Genomic DNA, 12433 nt, shown 5'->3' with positions numbered 1-12433 from the left:
TACTCTAAAACTAGTGGGTGTATGGAAGCCCTCTCCTCTCCATGATGCTGTAGTGTATGAGTGTGTTGCCAGCTCTGCACTTCTACCTTTCTCAAAGATGTACAAACTTAGCGTTTCCAGGAGGTTTGAAGATGTTGCGTTGCAGCGTGCCTGTGCCACAGTCCCCATGGCGTCATTTAGGCGGTGTGAAGTGATGCATGTTAACTTCTCTCTGGGCTCAGGATAACTGGAATGATAATTACTAATAAAAAGAGGGTAGTACTTCATACCGCCACCTGAAAAACTTATTTCCTGCTAAAGGCTGGAAGGACTCTACAAATTAAGAGGAAAAGTTTCATAGAAAACATCCTCTGTTTAGATTCAGGGAAATGTATCTATTTGTAGGATACAGTACAGAAGTGTGGGAAGGCAAAGTGATTGGTCTGAGACAGACATTAAAGGTCTTTTTTTTTTATCTTCCTTGCCTTCCTGTCCACTGCCACTAAACATCATTGTATCTGTCAGAAGAGGAAACCGATTGCTTCCCACCAGGCGTAGATGTGCACGGTAAAAGTTGAAGTGTTTCAGCACGTGAAGTACCTTACCTTTCCCTACTTTGTGCAGGAGGCTTTCTGTCCTGCGTGGACTGGAATACACACAAGTCTGAGGTGATAGCTAGATGGCAAAATATTTTTTGGCTGTGTCATCACTTCACTGTGGCTTTATCCATTGTAAGCTGAAAAGGACCGTTGTCCCTGGAGCCATTTTGTCCCATCCTTTTAGGCAAACCTCTGCTCCTTTTGCACCAGTGTCCTGCTGCTGTCAGTCATCTGCTTCCCCAGAATGAAGCCTCACTCCATCCCCTGTGTTCAGTCTCTCTTATATCTCACTGGCACAGCTGAGGGCCTTTTAGGGAGTGCTGGGTCAAATTAGGTCAAATAGGACACACAGACGGTAGAGCCACCCCAGGCTCTGGCTGCTTGCAGCATCAGGATGAAATGTTAAAGAGCCCTTAGGCTGTGTGAGATGGCGTGCTTCAACAGAATTTGCTTCAGCTGGCTTTAAAAAGGCGAACACTAGCTTTTCAACCATCTCTATTTGGTTTGTGACATGATACAGGATAGTTAGTGCTTCTCTGTTCAGTGAGATACTCAAATATCAGCGCACTGGTTTACAGACAGTCCATGTATGTTGTGTGAGTTTTCTTCATCATCTTAAAAGCCAGACGTTTTCCTCCCCTTCCTTTTTTCCTTAAAAAGTTATTTTTAATTTTTGGGGAATGGTATGGAAATATCTTGGCAGGGAAGGAGGGTATTTAGCTTTCAAGCCAAATGATCCAGCCTATTTTGAATCCTCTGTATGAAAGGGGGAAAAAGAGTACATTCTCTTATAAAACCTTCTTGCATACCACCACCTTCCCCAAACACCCACACTCCACCTGTTCAGGAGGCACTCGCTGTCCTGCTGCTGCCACTGCAAGCACTAAAATTAGGAAGCATTCCTCTTCCCAAAGAGGACTTTTGCTGTACTGGGAGAGTACTGATAATGCACCTTTTTTTAATTCCTTCTCCCACTCCCTAAGAGTTTCTCTATACATTCGGAGCAATTTGTAGAGTAAAATTCCTACCCCCTTTGGTGGCCTGGCTCTGATCCCCAGGATGTAGGCATGCCGGAGACTGTTCAGAGAGCTGGCTGGAACAAAGTGACTGCAGGTTTCTGGGCACCGTGGGGGATTCTTGCAGCATTGCAGGTCGGTACCACTCCTTATGAGCACAGTAATTTGTCTGGATGCTTAGAAAATATATTTGGATACTTTCACTTTTTTTGTAAAAGAAGATTCTTTTACCATGTAAAGTAAATTATTACACAAAAAAATGACTAAAACTTATAGCCAATGTCAATGGGAGCTTTAATACATTTTTCTTTTCTTTAGAGAAGAGCATGATGAGCTTTTTGGCTCATTATCAGCTGCTCCTGGGCCAAGGACTCTCTCTTTGTTCCCTGTTCATTTGGATAGCACCTGTAGCACTGACATTGTCTTGAGGTTTTAGGTATTGCTACAATTCCAATAGATAACTGGATGTACTTTTGCTAGAGTACTGCTCTGCACTTAGGGCTTTGTTCAAAATGCAAATAGGTCTTCATGAAGAGTGCCAGAGAAACCCCTGTTGCCCTTTTCTATTCTGCAGGCAATGACTGGGTCAGGAGCTGAAGTGAGGAGTGCAGGTTTCCAACAAACTGACTTGAGCAGTTGGGGCTTGCAGTCACGAGCGGGGCGTGTTGGTGGTGTTGTACCATACATCCGCTGGATGCGGTGGTTCCTTACTATCTGATTTACTGAAGATGGTACTGAAGCGGCATATCTAGAAGGAACTGGTGTGAACTCAGCAGTGCGTCATTCTGATACCAACTTCATGGAGAGGAAAGCTAAGTGACTGTTCGTGTCTTTCAAACTACCGTCCCTAGTGCTCCATTAGCTGAATGTGGGTCTATGGGCTCTTCCTTACGAGGAACGTGCGATTAGGAGATGTCTCAGTCTGCAGGATGATGAACTTCTCTTGTGAAAAAAATTGAAGGCCAATATAACAGGCCCCCTTTATAGAACACTAATGACTGTTTTCCTCAGATTTTAATGGGACAAGGATATAAACAATAGACTTTTTTTTTTTTAACATGATCAGGCTTTGTTTCTCGAGGCATAAGGAGAAACAATTACATATGTCTATGTACCGTGTAGACAGCAGCAAAACAGATGCAATAGGAAGTTTGCATCAAACTGCCCGAGGAGCTGCTGTTATGGCCAAAGTTAGATTCTGTGAGCTGCAGGAAGTAAAAAAAAACAAAACAAAACAAAAAAAACCCCACCAAAGAAAAACACCAACAAAAACCCAAAAACCCAAAACACCTATAGGCCAAAATTATTGGAGTCATTAATGTTTTGGGCACCTAATTGTGCAGTTTGAAATCTAATAAGCAATACCAGTGTAGATAATGCTTCAGTCAAGTTGTTCAGAAGCGTTGTCTCTCGTGGGTAATCTCTTTCCTAGTGACCTGCTTTATAGTTCAGAAAAGCACAGGTCTAAAAACCTTTCTTCCTTGTAGGACTTCCATTGGCAGACCTCACTGTAGGAGATTCTGCTAGCTGGAAACTTCAACACTGTTGATGCATCTCCCTCTTTTCCAGATGGGAAAAACATGCCTAGACCCTCTTCAAGCTTTTTTTTTTTTTTTTTTATTCTTCAGCAGATGCGTTAGGTGTCCAAGATGTAGTGAACAGAAAGTCAGTGCAGATGGAAGGTAGAACAATGAGTGAGGAACAAATCTTTGTCTGACACAGGTAAGTAAATTTGCAGGACTGATAAGTCTTTCGCACACTTCTCTAAAGAAAAGGAATTACTAAAAATTGAGTCATTAATCTGCTTGTGCATTTGCAGCGAGCATGCGTGGATAGGTCTCTCGAATAGACATTTGCTCTTGGAGCACTTGTTGGCTGTGGGAATTTCCCTGTTTTCATTGCCTGCTCCTTCTTCACACCACCATTATTTTCCCTGTATTTAAATCCCACACATCTATGATTAAAAGAGGGAATGAGGTGCTTGCTGTCAGCAGGCGTATAAGGATAGGATTATTCCTCCTACTGGCTGTGTGGAAGACGAATGTGTTGCTGCTGAATCACACTTTGTAGGCACCATCAGGATCTTTGAAAAACTATAGCTCTTCTCTCTGCAAAGATTTGGCAGCAGGGGAGAAAGCAGCACCATCTTTTTCTTACCTTTTAACTTTCACTGTAGAGAGTAGATTAATGTGGGTTTTTTTTCTTCAAAGTAATTTCAGTGCCTTCAGAGCCCATACTGCAACTGTCATTGCTTTATGTGCGGTGAAACTGGCCAGCTGCTTCCCTTCTGTTGGTGATGCCATGTGAGGCCCCAAACATCACTGTGTTGCAGGAGATGGCTTGTGCAGAAGTTGGGATCTCCCATTTCTGTTCCTCCAGAGCAGCAATGAGCAGTGAGCAACTGGGGCTTCTGGGGAATTCCCTGTTCTGTAGCAGAGTTTCTAACTGGAGGAAAACTGCCTTCAAGCAATGGCCTTCTTGCATTCTTTTAGTTGTGTTTCATACTAAAAAGACAACCTTTCTGAATGCACTTCATGGACAAAGTCGTCACATGGCACAGGTATGTGATCTGAATTGGTTCTTCATCACTGTTCTGAACTCCTCTCGCCTGGATGGTTCTTCAAGTGCCTGCGCCCCTCTTACACTTTATTACTTAAACATTCAGATTGGTGCTTTTTCTTTCTAGTGTATCAGCTGCCAGTCTGCTCCTGTTTGAAGCAGTTGCTTGGGCAGTGGCACCAGCTAGAGGTTTGAGTACTTCTGTTGTTGGCCCCAGAAGGCCCCCTCCATACACACTCCACTTGCACGGGATGGGCAGGGCTTGGAAGAAGATGGGCATCATTACTGATGTAATCGGAGTGCCTGCACATACCGTTTTTATTACTCTCTTCTACTGGTTAAAGTCCCCTTCGGCCCTAAGGTTTGCTGATCAAACCACTCATTTCACATTGTGTTCGCTTTTCTATATGGACATAAAATTTCCCGTAATGAACAATGTACTGCTACTTAATACCTAGCTAATAAATACAAATCAAACACTTGTTCCAAAAACCAACATTTTGTTGATTATATTTACTATAGTCAGTAGTCTTATGAATCTTATCATCTATTTTATGGGATTACTGCTTATTAGTTAGATGGGTCCCTAGACTATATCTGCTTCTAATCACACACAGCAAGAGTTCAAAGGCTGATGCTGAGATCTCATTTTCCGTAATAGTTTCAGACTTGCCCTCAGCTGAGGATGAATAGATGGCTGTGAATACTAAGCAAGACAAAAATGTTCTAGGATCTTTCTTTTGGAATAAAATCAATTTGTTGGTTTCAGAATCTCTGTTGGCTTCATAAGCTGTTGTGCTTTATTAATTTTTCACACTTTATTTTTGGCTGCGCGGATTCTTTCACATGGAACAAGACTGGCAGGGACTGAAAAGATTAACAAGGGGAAAATAGAAAGTCACCTCTGTGAATGGAGCCTTCAGCAGACCAGGCGCTTCAAATAGCTTTAGTGGTAATGGTAGCTGAAGCCTAGTGAATCAAGGATAGTACTACAGGATCCTAAAACTGCTCTCCATCTAGAGCAGTCGGAACTTGCTAGTGGTCCAGTTAGGGAAAAGAATGAAGTCAAGTTTATTAAAATAAAAACCAGTATGCTTTTATTTGAATTTTTATCAGGGCTGCTTTACAGTTTGGTCTGTGAGCTTTCCCCTAAAAGGCTGTGATAGTCTCTGACCTGGCAATTGTTGAAAAAAGTCAAGCTGAGAAGGAAACGGGAGTTCAGAGTCTCAGACAAGCATAGCTCCGTGCTTTGTAATCGTGAGACACTTTTAAGTAGAAGTCTTGTTTGTACATTACAAAAACTCATTGGCCAAATCTGACCTGTCAGAGACTTAGAGATGCTGCATTCCGGCAAGCATTACCTACAGAGGCAACCGGGTGGAGGAGATGAACCCCAGCAGGCACTGTGGATGGAAGGAAGACAGCTCAGTCCTTACCAGAGGACGATGCTTACGCAAGAAGAAGATGCCACGCGTGTTGGGCCACGGGAGGAGATGTGAACAGAGCTGGTGCCACAGGTTGCCCTCGCAGCGGGAGTTTCTCTCCCCAAAGCTTCCCTCTGGGCTGGAGGCCAGCCCTCGCAAGTTCTGCTGCGCGCACTACAGTTGCTTTTCTTCTTGAAGCCTGTACCGATGTTAGGCATAAAAAACAGGTTCTGTCCGCACTGGGTTTGGGCCTTTGGGGGTTTTATTTTTCAGTAGTCAATACCATTTATCCTTTATCGTCCTGCTCTACATGGACTCCTCCACAGCATGCCCTGTATTTTTAGGACCCTGTGCAATATGACAGAAATGGAGTTCTTCTTTCCTCTCACTTCCCCCTCAGCTTGTGATTTCACCTGTACCTCAGTAGATCTTTGCTTGTTATTACTTCCCAGACAAGGCTGACTATTCACCTGTGTGTTTTGGGTCCTGCTTGATGTCCAAGCCCACCCTTGACACCTTCACACCAAGGAACTCTTTTAGAATAGTTTTTCTAAAGTTTTTGCCAATCTAAAAATAGTCATTGGAAGGAAGTTTCAGAAACCTGTCTGAGGCTGTGTTATCTTCTTTAATACTCAAGGAGCCAGATTGTCCTTGTCGAGACAGCATTTGCTGCTGCCAACCCTTTCAGCCCTTTTCCATTCCCTCCCAAATGTATGGGTTATTCTCTGTGCATGGGTAGAGGCAGCGTGTATTACAACAATATGTAATGTATGAAGAGAAAGGTATGTGCTGGCACCTCTTTTTTCTCTTTGGAAGTTAGTCTGTGATAAATTAGACCTGCATAGACAAGAGGTTGTGGTTCACCCATTTAATGTACAAAGAGCTGCAGCAACTGGAAACACTGCATCTTCTTATTTAGAATATTTTTGCAAGATTGTGTTTAATACTCCTTAAACAGTGCAATAAATGTAAGCAAACCTAAGGAGTAAAGCTCTTGTTTCTGTGTCTTTTTAAAAAACGTTAATATCCAGAGTCATGAGGCTCTAAACTGCTTGTTCTCGTTATTGCTGCTGTGGCTTGTTACTCGTGTGTTGGGGCCGTTGCTTGGTAAAGCAAGGACTAGAGTCCAACCGTTTGAGGTGTGTGCACCTGCTTGATACCCTGAGCTTCTCTCCAATGTCTTGAGATTGTTTTTAAGGTAAAGGTCTGAAAAGTGGTTTTATTGCCATGTCACAGATGTACAGATAAGACCAAGAGAAAGACATGAGAATCTGAATGAACACTTCCACCATGGGTCCTGGGTTGGGAGCCTATGAACATTGTAGTGGATGAATAGTTTAAGGACTTGAACAGGACAGCAGAGAGCAAGGGCAGCTCATAGGAAACGACTAAACCGCCTCCTGTGTCTCAGTACTACAAGCAGCCCAAAGGGCACTGCCAGATTCTTGCCCTCTAGTCGCATGTAGTTCATGTTTTAAAGGGTGAAATCTGTCATATTCCAAAGCTACCAAGATAAGAAAATTTACAGGCTTTGCTCTCTGAACAGATGACTTGGTATGTGATGGCTTAAAATACTAAGGAGTGGGAAGACTTATGCTTTTCTTTCATTTTTTCCTGTTACTTTTTTTACTGATTTGCTTGTAGGTGCGTGGAAGTCTTCTACATTTACTTCCGTGCTGGCAGAGTTGAAGAGCCCTATGTCAGCATCACAAAGAAGAGGCAGATGCCCAAGGATGGGTACTCGGAAGAAATTGAGAAGGAAGTGGGCCAGGCTGAAGGCAAGCTGTGTACGCACAGGTCTGCGTTCAGCAGGGCGTCTGTGATCCAGGCATTCCTCGGCTCAGCACCCCAGCTCACGCTCCAGCTCTACATCTGTGTCCTGCAGCAGGAGATCACGGCTGCCAGAAGTAGGTAGAGCTGTTGTCACCTCCTTTATTTTGGAGGGAGGGAGAGGAGAAGGGTCAGCAGTCAGGTGTAGCTGCCCTGGGCAAGAACCACACATATTGCAATGGGTTTCATTCTCCCTGACAGCTTTTGATGGTGGTGTTGCTCTCAAGTTTATCTATACCATCGTGTTTTAGACTGATGCTTCCTGTAGCATACTTGGGTTGCTGTAAAAACATTAATTAGATAAGTGGCCATTATGGCATGGGAGGGAGGCAGCTGGAGGGCCTAAGCTGTCTTCATGAAGAGGGAAAAAAAATTACCTCTGTTCCATTTTGGGTTTTGAGCAAACTTTCTAGAAAATTCCTTGGGGTACAGTGCAGAGGATGTTTTGCCATTGTCATGGTTTAACCTGGCTGGCAGCTAAACCAACCACACAGCCTATCGCTCACTCCCCTCCCCAGTGGGATCGGGGAGAGAATCGAAAAGAAAACAAAACAACCCCAACAAACCTGTGGGTTGAGATAAAGACAGTTTAATAGGACAGAAAAATAAGATGATAATAATAATAATGATAAAAGTATATACAAAATGAGTGATGAACAGCACAATTTCTCACCACCTGTAGCTGATGCTCAGCTAGTTCCAAGCTGCCCTGCCTCCTGGCCCACCCCCCAGTTATATACAGAGCATGACATCATATAGTATGGAATATCCCTTTGGCCACTTTGGGTCTGCTGCCCTGGCTGTGTCCCCTCCCAGCTTCTTAGGCACCCCCCTCCTTCTCATTGGCAGGGCAGTATGAGAAGCTGAAAAGTCCTTGACTACTGGGCAGCAACTAAAAACATCAGTGTGTTATCAACATTGTTCTCATCCTAAATCCAAACCACAGCACTATACCTCCTGCTAGTAAGAAAATGAACTCTATCCCTGCCAAAACCAGGACAGCCATGCTGCAATAAGGAAGGTGTACTTTCAGGAATGCAGTTTCAAATGTGGAGTGAGGATGTGAACTGTCTTTACAGCCAGACTCTGAATTTGGAATGAGAAGGCAGGACTCAGTAAACTGAGTACATTTCTCTTACTGTGGGACTTTGCATCTTGCTTCATGATGTGCTTCAGCTCCTTGGGAAAAAAAAAAAAAAAAAGTCTTGGTTTGCTGGCTGGCTGCTAAATGAAGAACCTACTCCAGCTGGTCATAGGACAAACAGCTTTTCAGTGTAAGAAAGGACTTTGGCACCTCTGTGAACAGGAGGTGTGTTTCCACAAAATGCAAAATAACTCATGCATATCTTCGAGGCCCTGAGAGGCCAGGGACCTTTAGCAGCTTCACAGCTAGGGAGGCTGAGGCTAGAGTGACACGTTATGAACCTGAATGCTTTCTTCAGTGCTGGTGTCTTAGTTGGCAGTGTACCAAGGGAAGGAACTAAGATTTTTGGAGGCACCTTTATAGTAACATCACAGTGCTCCCCTCAACTCAGGGAATGGAAAAGTTTAGCATGCCAAAGTTAAGGTCATAGCAGTAGTTACCTGAAAGACATTGCTCCTGACAGTTTCTGAGTACTTCACAGCTAAGGTAGGCTCTTCGAATAGCCATGGCAGCTGTGACATGGGATGCGAAGCAAGCAGCTGAATCCTTTGCTGAGTGGTGCAATTAGCAAAATTTCCAGTCACTTCACTGCAGGTGGCATTTGCTTGAGAAAGGTCACCTTTTAATTGTATTTCTTCTATTACTAGTGTTGACCTTACCGGTCATGATTGCCAAGGAGAAGCATTGTGTTCCAGATGATTAGAAGATTGCATATCTAATAATGGTTTGTAATTCTTTATTACTTCTGACTTTTATCAGTCACTGCTGCGATAAATTCTGAATCACAGACCGATAAGTGACCTTCTGTGGGTGAAGTTAAACAATCAGAGATAAGCTGGCTCACCAGGGAGTTCAGTGAACCCATCAGCAAATGCAGTAATTCTCTTGTGTCTCCCAGAAGCCATCTCCACAGCAAGTGTAATTCTAAAATATAGAAATGAAAAGAAAAGAAAAGTGAGGTTTTTCTTTTTTTTCTTTAATCAGTGATTTAAGAACAATGGCAATGTCTATTAGAGCTCACTTGTCAGATAGTCATAGAATCCTTTTCACTGGAAAACACCTTTAGGATCATCAAGTCCAACTGTTAACCTAGCACTGCCAAGTCCAGCCACCAAACCACATCCCTAAGCACCACATCTACAAGTCTTTTAAATACCTCCAGGGATGGTGACTCAACCACTTCCCTGGGCAGCCTGTTCCAGTGCCTTTTGGTGAAGAAGTTTTTCCTAATATCCAATCTAAACCTCTCCTGGTGCAACTTGGGGCCATTTCTTCTTGTCCTACTGTATTTCTCTTGTGTATATTTTACCTTCTGAAATACTGAAACTTTCTGCAGTCTTTAGCCAGCTTAATTCTGCAGCAATACCATTGGTCCCCACCAGTATAATTCAGCCTCCAGAGTAAATGAGAATGATGCATAGCAGTTTCAGTTTGTTGTTTGTTATGTGTACACGGGGATTCTCATGTATAGGGACATGACTTCAACCTTTTGATCTTGCAACATTGTGAAAGTATTTTAACAGCCAGTCCAGCTCTTCTCCCACACTTCAGATGTCTTCAACTTGCCTGTTCTTTGACACAGCTGTTTACCATCATGCTACATAGCATGGCTTGTCCCTTTCAGATCTGTTTGAAACTCATTATTGCTTCCAGGATTGAATTGAACAGTTCTTAAAAGAGTGTGCATCCTTGCCTAGCCCTTTGTTGACCAGAGCGATGCTGCGTCTTTCTTGTGTATTTCATGGCATTCATTACTTTCTCTGGATGTTTTCTTCTGGATGATCAGATTCTTGCCAGTGTCTGGCATTCTCCAAAATTGTCATTTCACTGTCTGCCAAGAAGATAAGGTCAAGAGAACTAAAGAGAGTTGCAAAAACAGGACAAAACCTCTAGGTTAGTGATGAAAGACATAAAGCTTCAGTGACTGTTTAGCACAAAATGCATAGAAATGTTGGATGAAATGCAGCACTGGAAACCCACATGTAATAGCCTAATCTGAGTCCTAGTTCTAGACATTCAGCTCTTTCTTTGGTTACAGCGTAACTGGAAAGAAGTTCCTAACTTATTACTGCATGAAATGCCCAGTCTGGCTTTGTAGTTGCCACTCCCAGAACAGACATCGAGGTCTCTCTTGCACATTTGGGCTCCACCCTGTACTAAATCCTTCAGCATCTGTCAGTATCATGCGTTGCCCTAGCGCCAGCTATAACCTTGCTGTGAAGAGGTGGTTGACATCAGGCTCGGGTCCACTTACACACTGTTGGGCAGCTCTCCGGAGCTCTCCACTTAGGTAGTGCCACCTGGAGAAGCACAAGGCCAGAAGGTGCCAAAAAGACCTGAGTTAGCATTGGTTACAACCCCAGCTAGCTGGAGGTGGGGGATGCGTGACTTGGCCTCTTACCCTTGAAAAAGGATCTGTTCTCAGTGTGCGGTATTGAATGCAGAAGATCTACTTCCGTTAAGAGCGATCTTTTTTGTAAATTTAAGGTTTTTGTGCTGTTAACAGCAGTCAAGTTATCTTTTTCAAGTGTTGCTTACAGTGATAAAATCTCAAAAGGCAGATTTCCTGCCATTTAAAATCATTCTGCTGCAAAAGGTTTTTGTTTTTTGGTTTTTGGGTTTTTTTTAATGAGAATTTGTAGCAGTGACTGCCATCTTCAAGAATAGAAGCTTTGGGGTTATGATTTTTTTTCAACTTGCTGGTATTTGCAGTGTCACTTTCCTGATGTTCATGAACTGCACTTTGTAGGTGGTCTTACCAGATGTCTTAAGTTGCTTCCACAGTTGCTACTCCTCAACTCATTAAGCTCTGACCACAGAATACTTCTCTCATTGTTTGAATAGCTTACTTGGAGTAGTTTTTGAGTATTAATAGTTGGGTTTAAGTGTTGAAATTGTATCTTAAGGCAAAAAAATTGGTATATATGTGTCTTGTCCTCAGTAACAAAATAAGTGCCCTTATTTTTCAAGGGTTCTGATTATCAGTTTAGAAAACTATAGTATATATAATAGATAACTTATGATTCTTCAGCTGAATGTAAGGTTTCAGTAATAGGTATTTGCGATGTAGCTCATCTAGAGCAGAATTCACTCTCTCAGCAGTTTCTGGAGTGGGAAAGACCTGGTCTTTGAAAGACTTAAGTCACAATAAAAAAACCCCAACAAAGTAAAACAGTGCCTCCCTGAATGACTCCGTGAGTGTGCACCTCTGATTTGTAAGAAAAGTATAGCCTCACCTCTGATTTGTAAGAAAAGCGTAGCCTTGTGGGAGCAGGAAGGATGAAGAGAAATGCCACCTTTGTGAGGACTGTCACAGGATTTGGGAGTGTTACGGAGAAGATACTTTGCCTTTTAAATTTTCACTTCTTGGCCGGCTCAGGATGCGTAAAAGCAGCTGTAATGTCATCCTCCCACTTTTTCTTTGTGGTTGCTTCAAACTATCTTTCTCACAGACTTAAAAGTAATGTTTCAACTGAAGGTTTGATGACGATACAGAGCTTTTGGGAAAGGAGCAGGACTGGACTACTGTATTAAACCAGAGTCAGCACAACCGGCTTTCTGTCAGTGGAGAAATGCCTCTTTAAAAGGCTTGAGTTTTTGAGACAAGTTTGAGATTAATACAGAAACCCTAAAATGAAATCAGGTAATAAGGTGAATGTCTCAGCCTATCAAAGCAGAAAACAAGCAGAGTTCCGGGACAGCAGCACCCTGTCCCCAGTGGGTAGGTTTATTTGTTTCTTTAACTCCGAGAATATTCTTTTGCTTTGTTAGCTGATGGAAGTTATTTGTTCTCTCACAATCTCTAGACCCGGCTCAAAACTACAGGAAAGATTTTTGTAAAGGGCCACAGGATATCAAGTGGAGTGCTATTATCAACTGCAC

General features: G+C 42.9%; 1 protein-coding gene across 4 annotated transcripts in view; it reads left to right on the top strand.

Moving 5' to 3' along the window:
* XK (X-linked Kx blood group antigen, Kell and VPS13A binding protein) overlaps positions 1 to 12433 on the top strand; it is a 29411-nt gene that overhangs the window by 1696 nt on the left and 15282 nt on the right. For 3 of the 4 annotated variants that reach the window (XR_008577088.1, XR_008577087.1, XM_054825275.1), the window contains exon 2: positions 7222 to 7484. Coding sequence is in view for 2 of the 4 variants with exons in the window: in XM_054825275.1 (XP_054681250.1) it covers positions 7222 to 7484 (263 nt within the window). In the remaining 2 variants the exon portion in view is untranslated. Of the gene's footprint in view, positions 1 to 2168; positions 3317 to 3804; positions 4155 to 7221; positions 7485 to 12433 lie in introns of all 4 variants that reach the window. The other variant, XM_054825293.1, reaches the window with a different exon arrangement.

Source organism: Grus americana, chromosome 1 (genome assembly GCF_028858705.1).
Source record: "Grus americana isolate bGruAme1 chromosome 1, bGruAme1.mat, whole genome shotgun sequence".
Lineage (NCBI taxonomy): Eukaryota > Metazoa > Chordata > Aves > Gruiformes > Gruidae > Grus > Grus americana.
The sequence above is the reverse complement of the archived record's forward strand: the minus strand, read 5'-3'. Positions and strand labels throughout refer to the sequence as shown.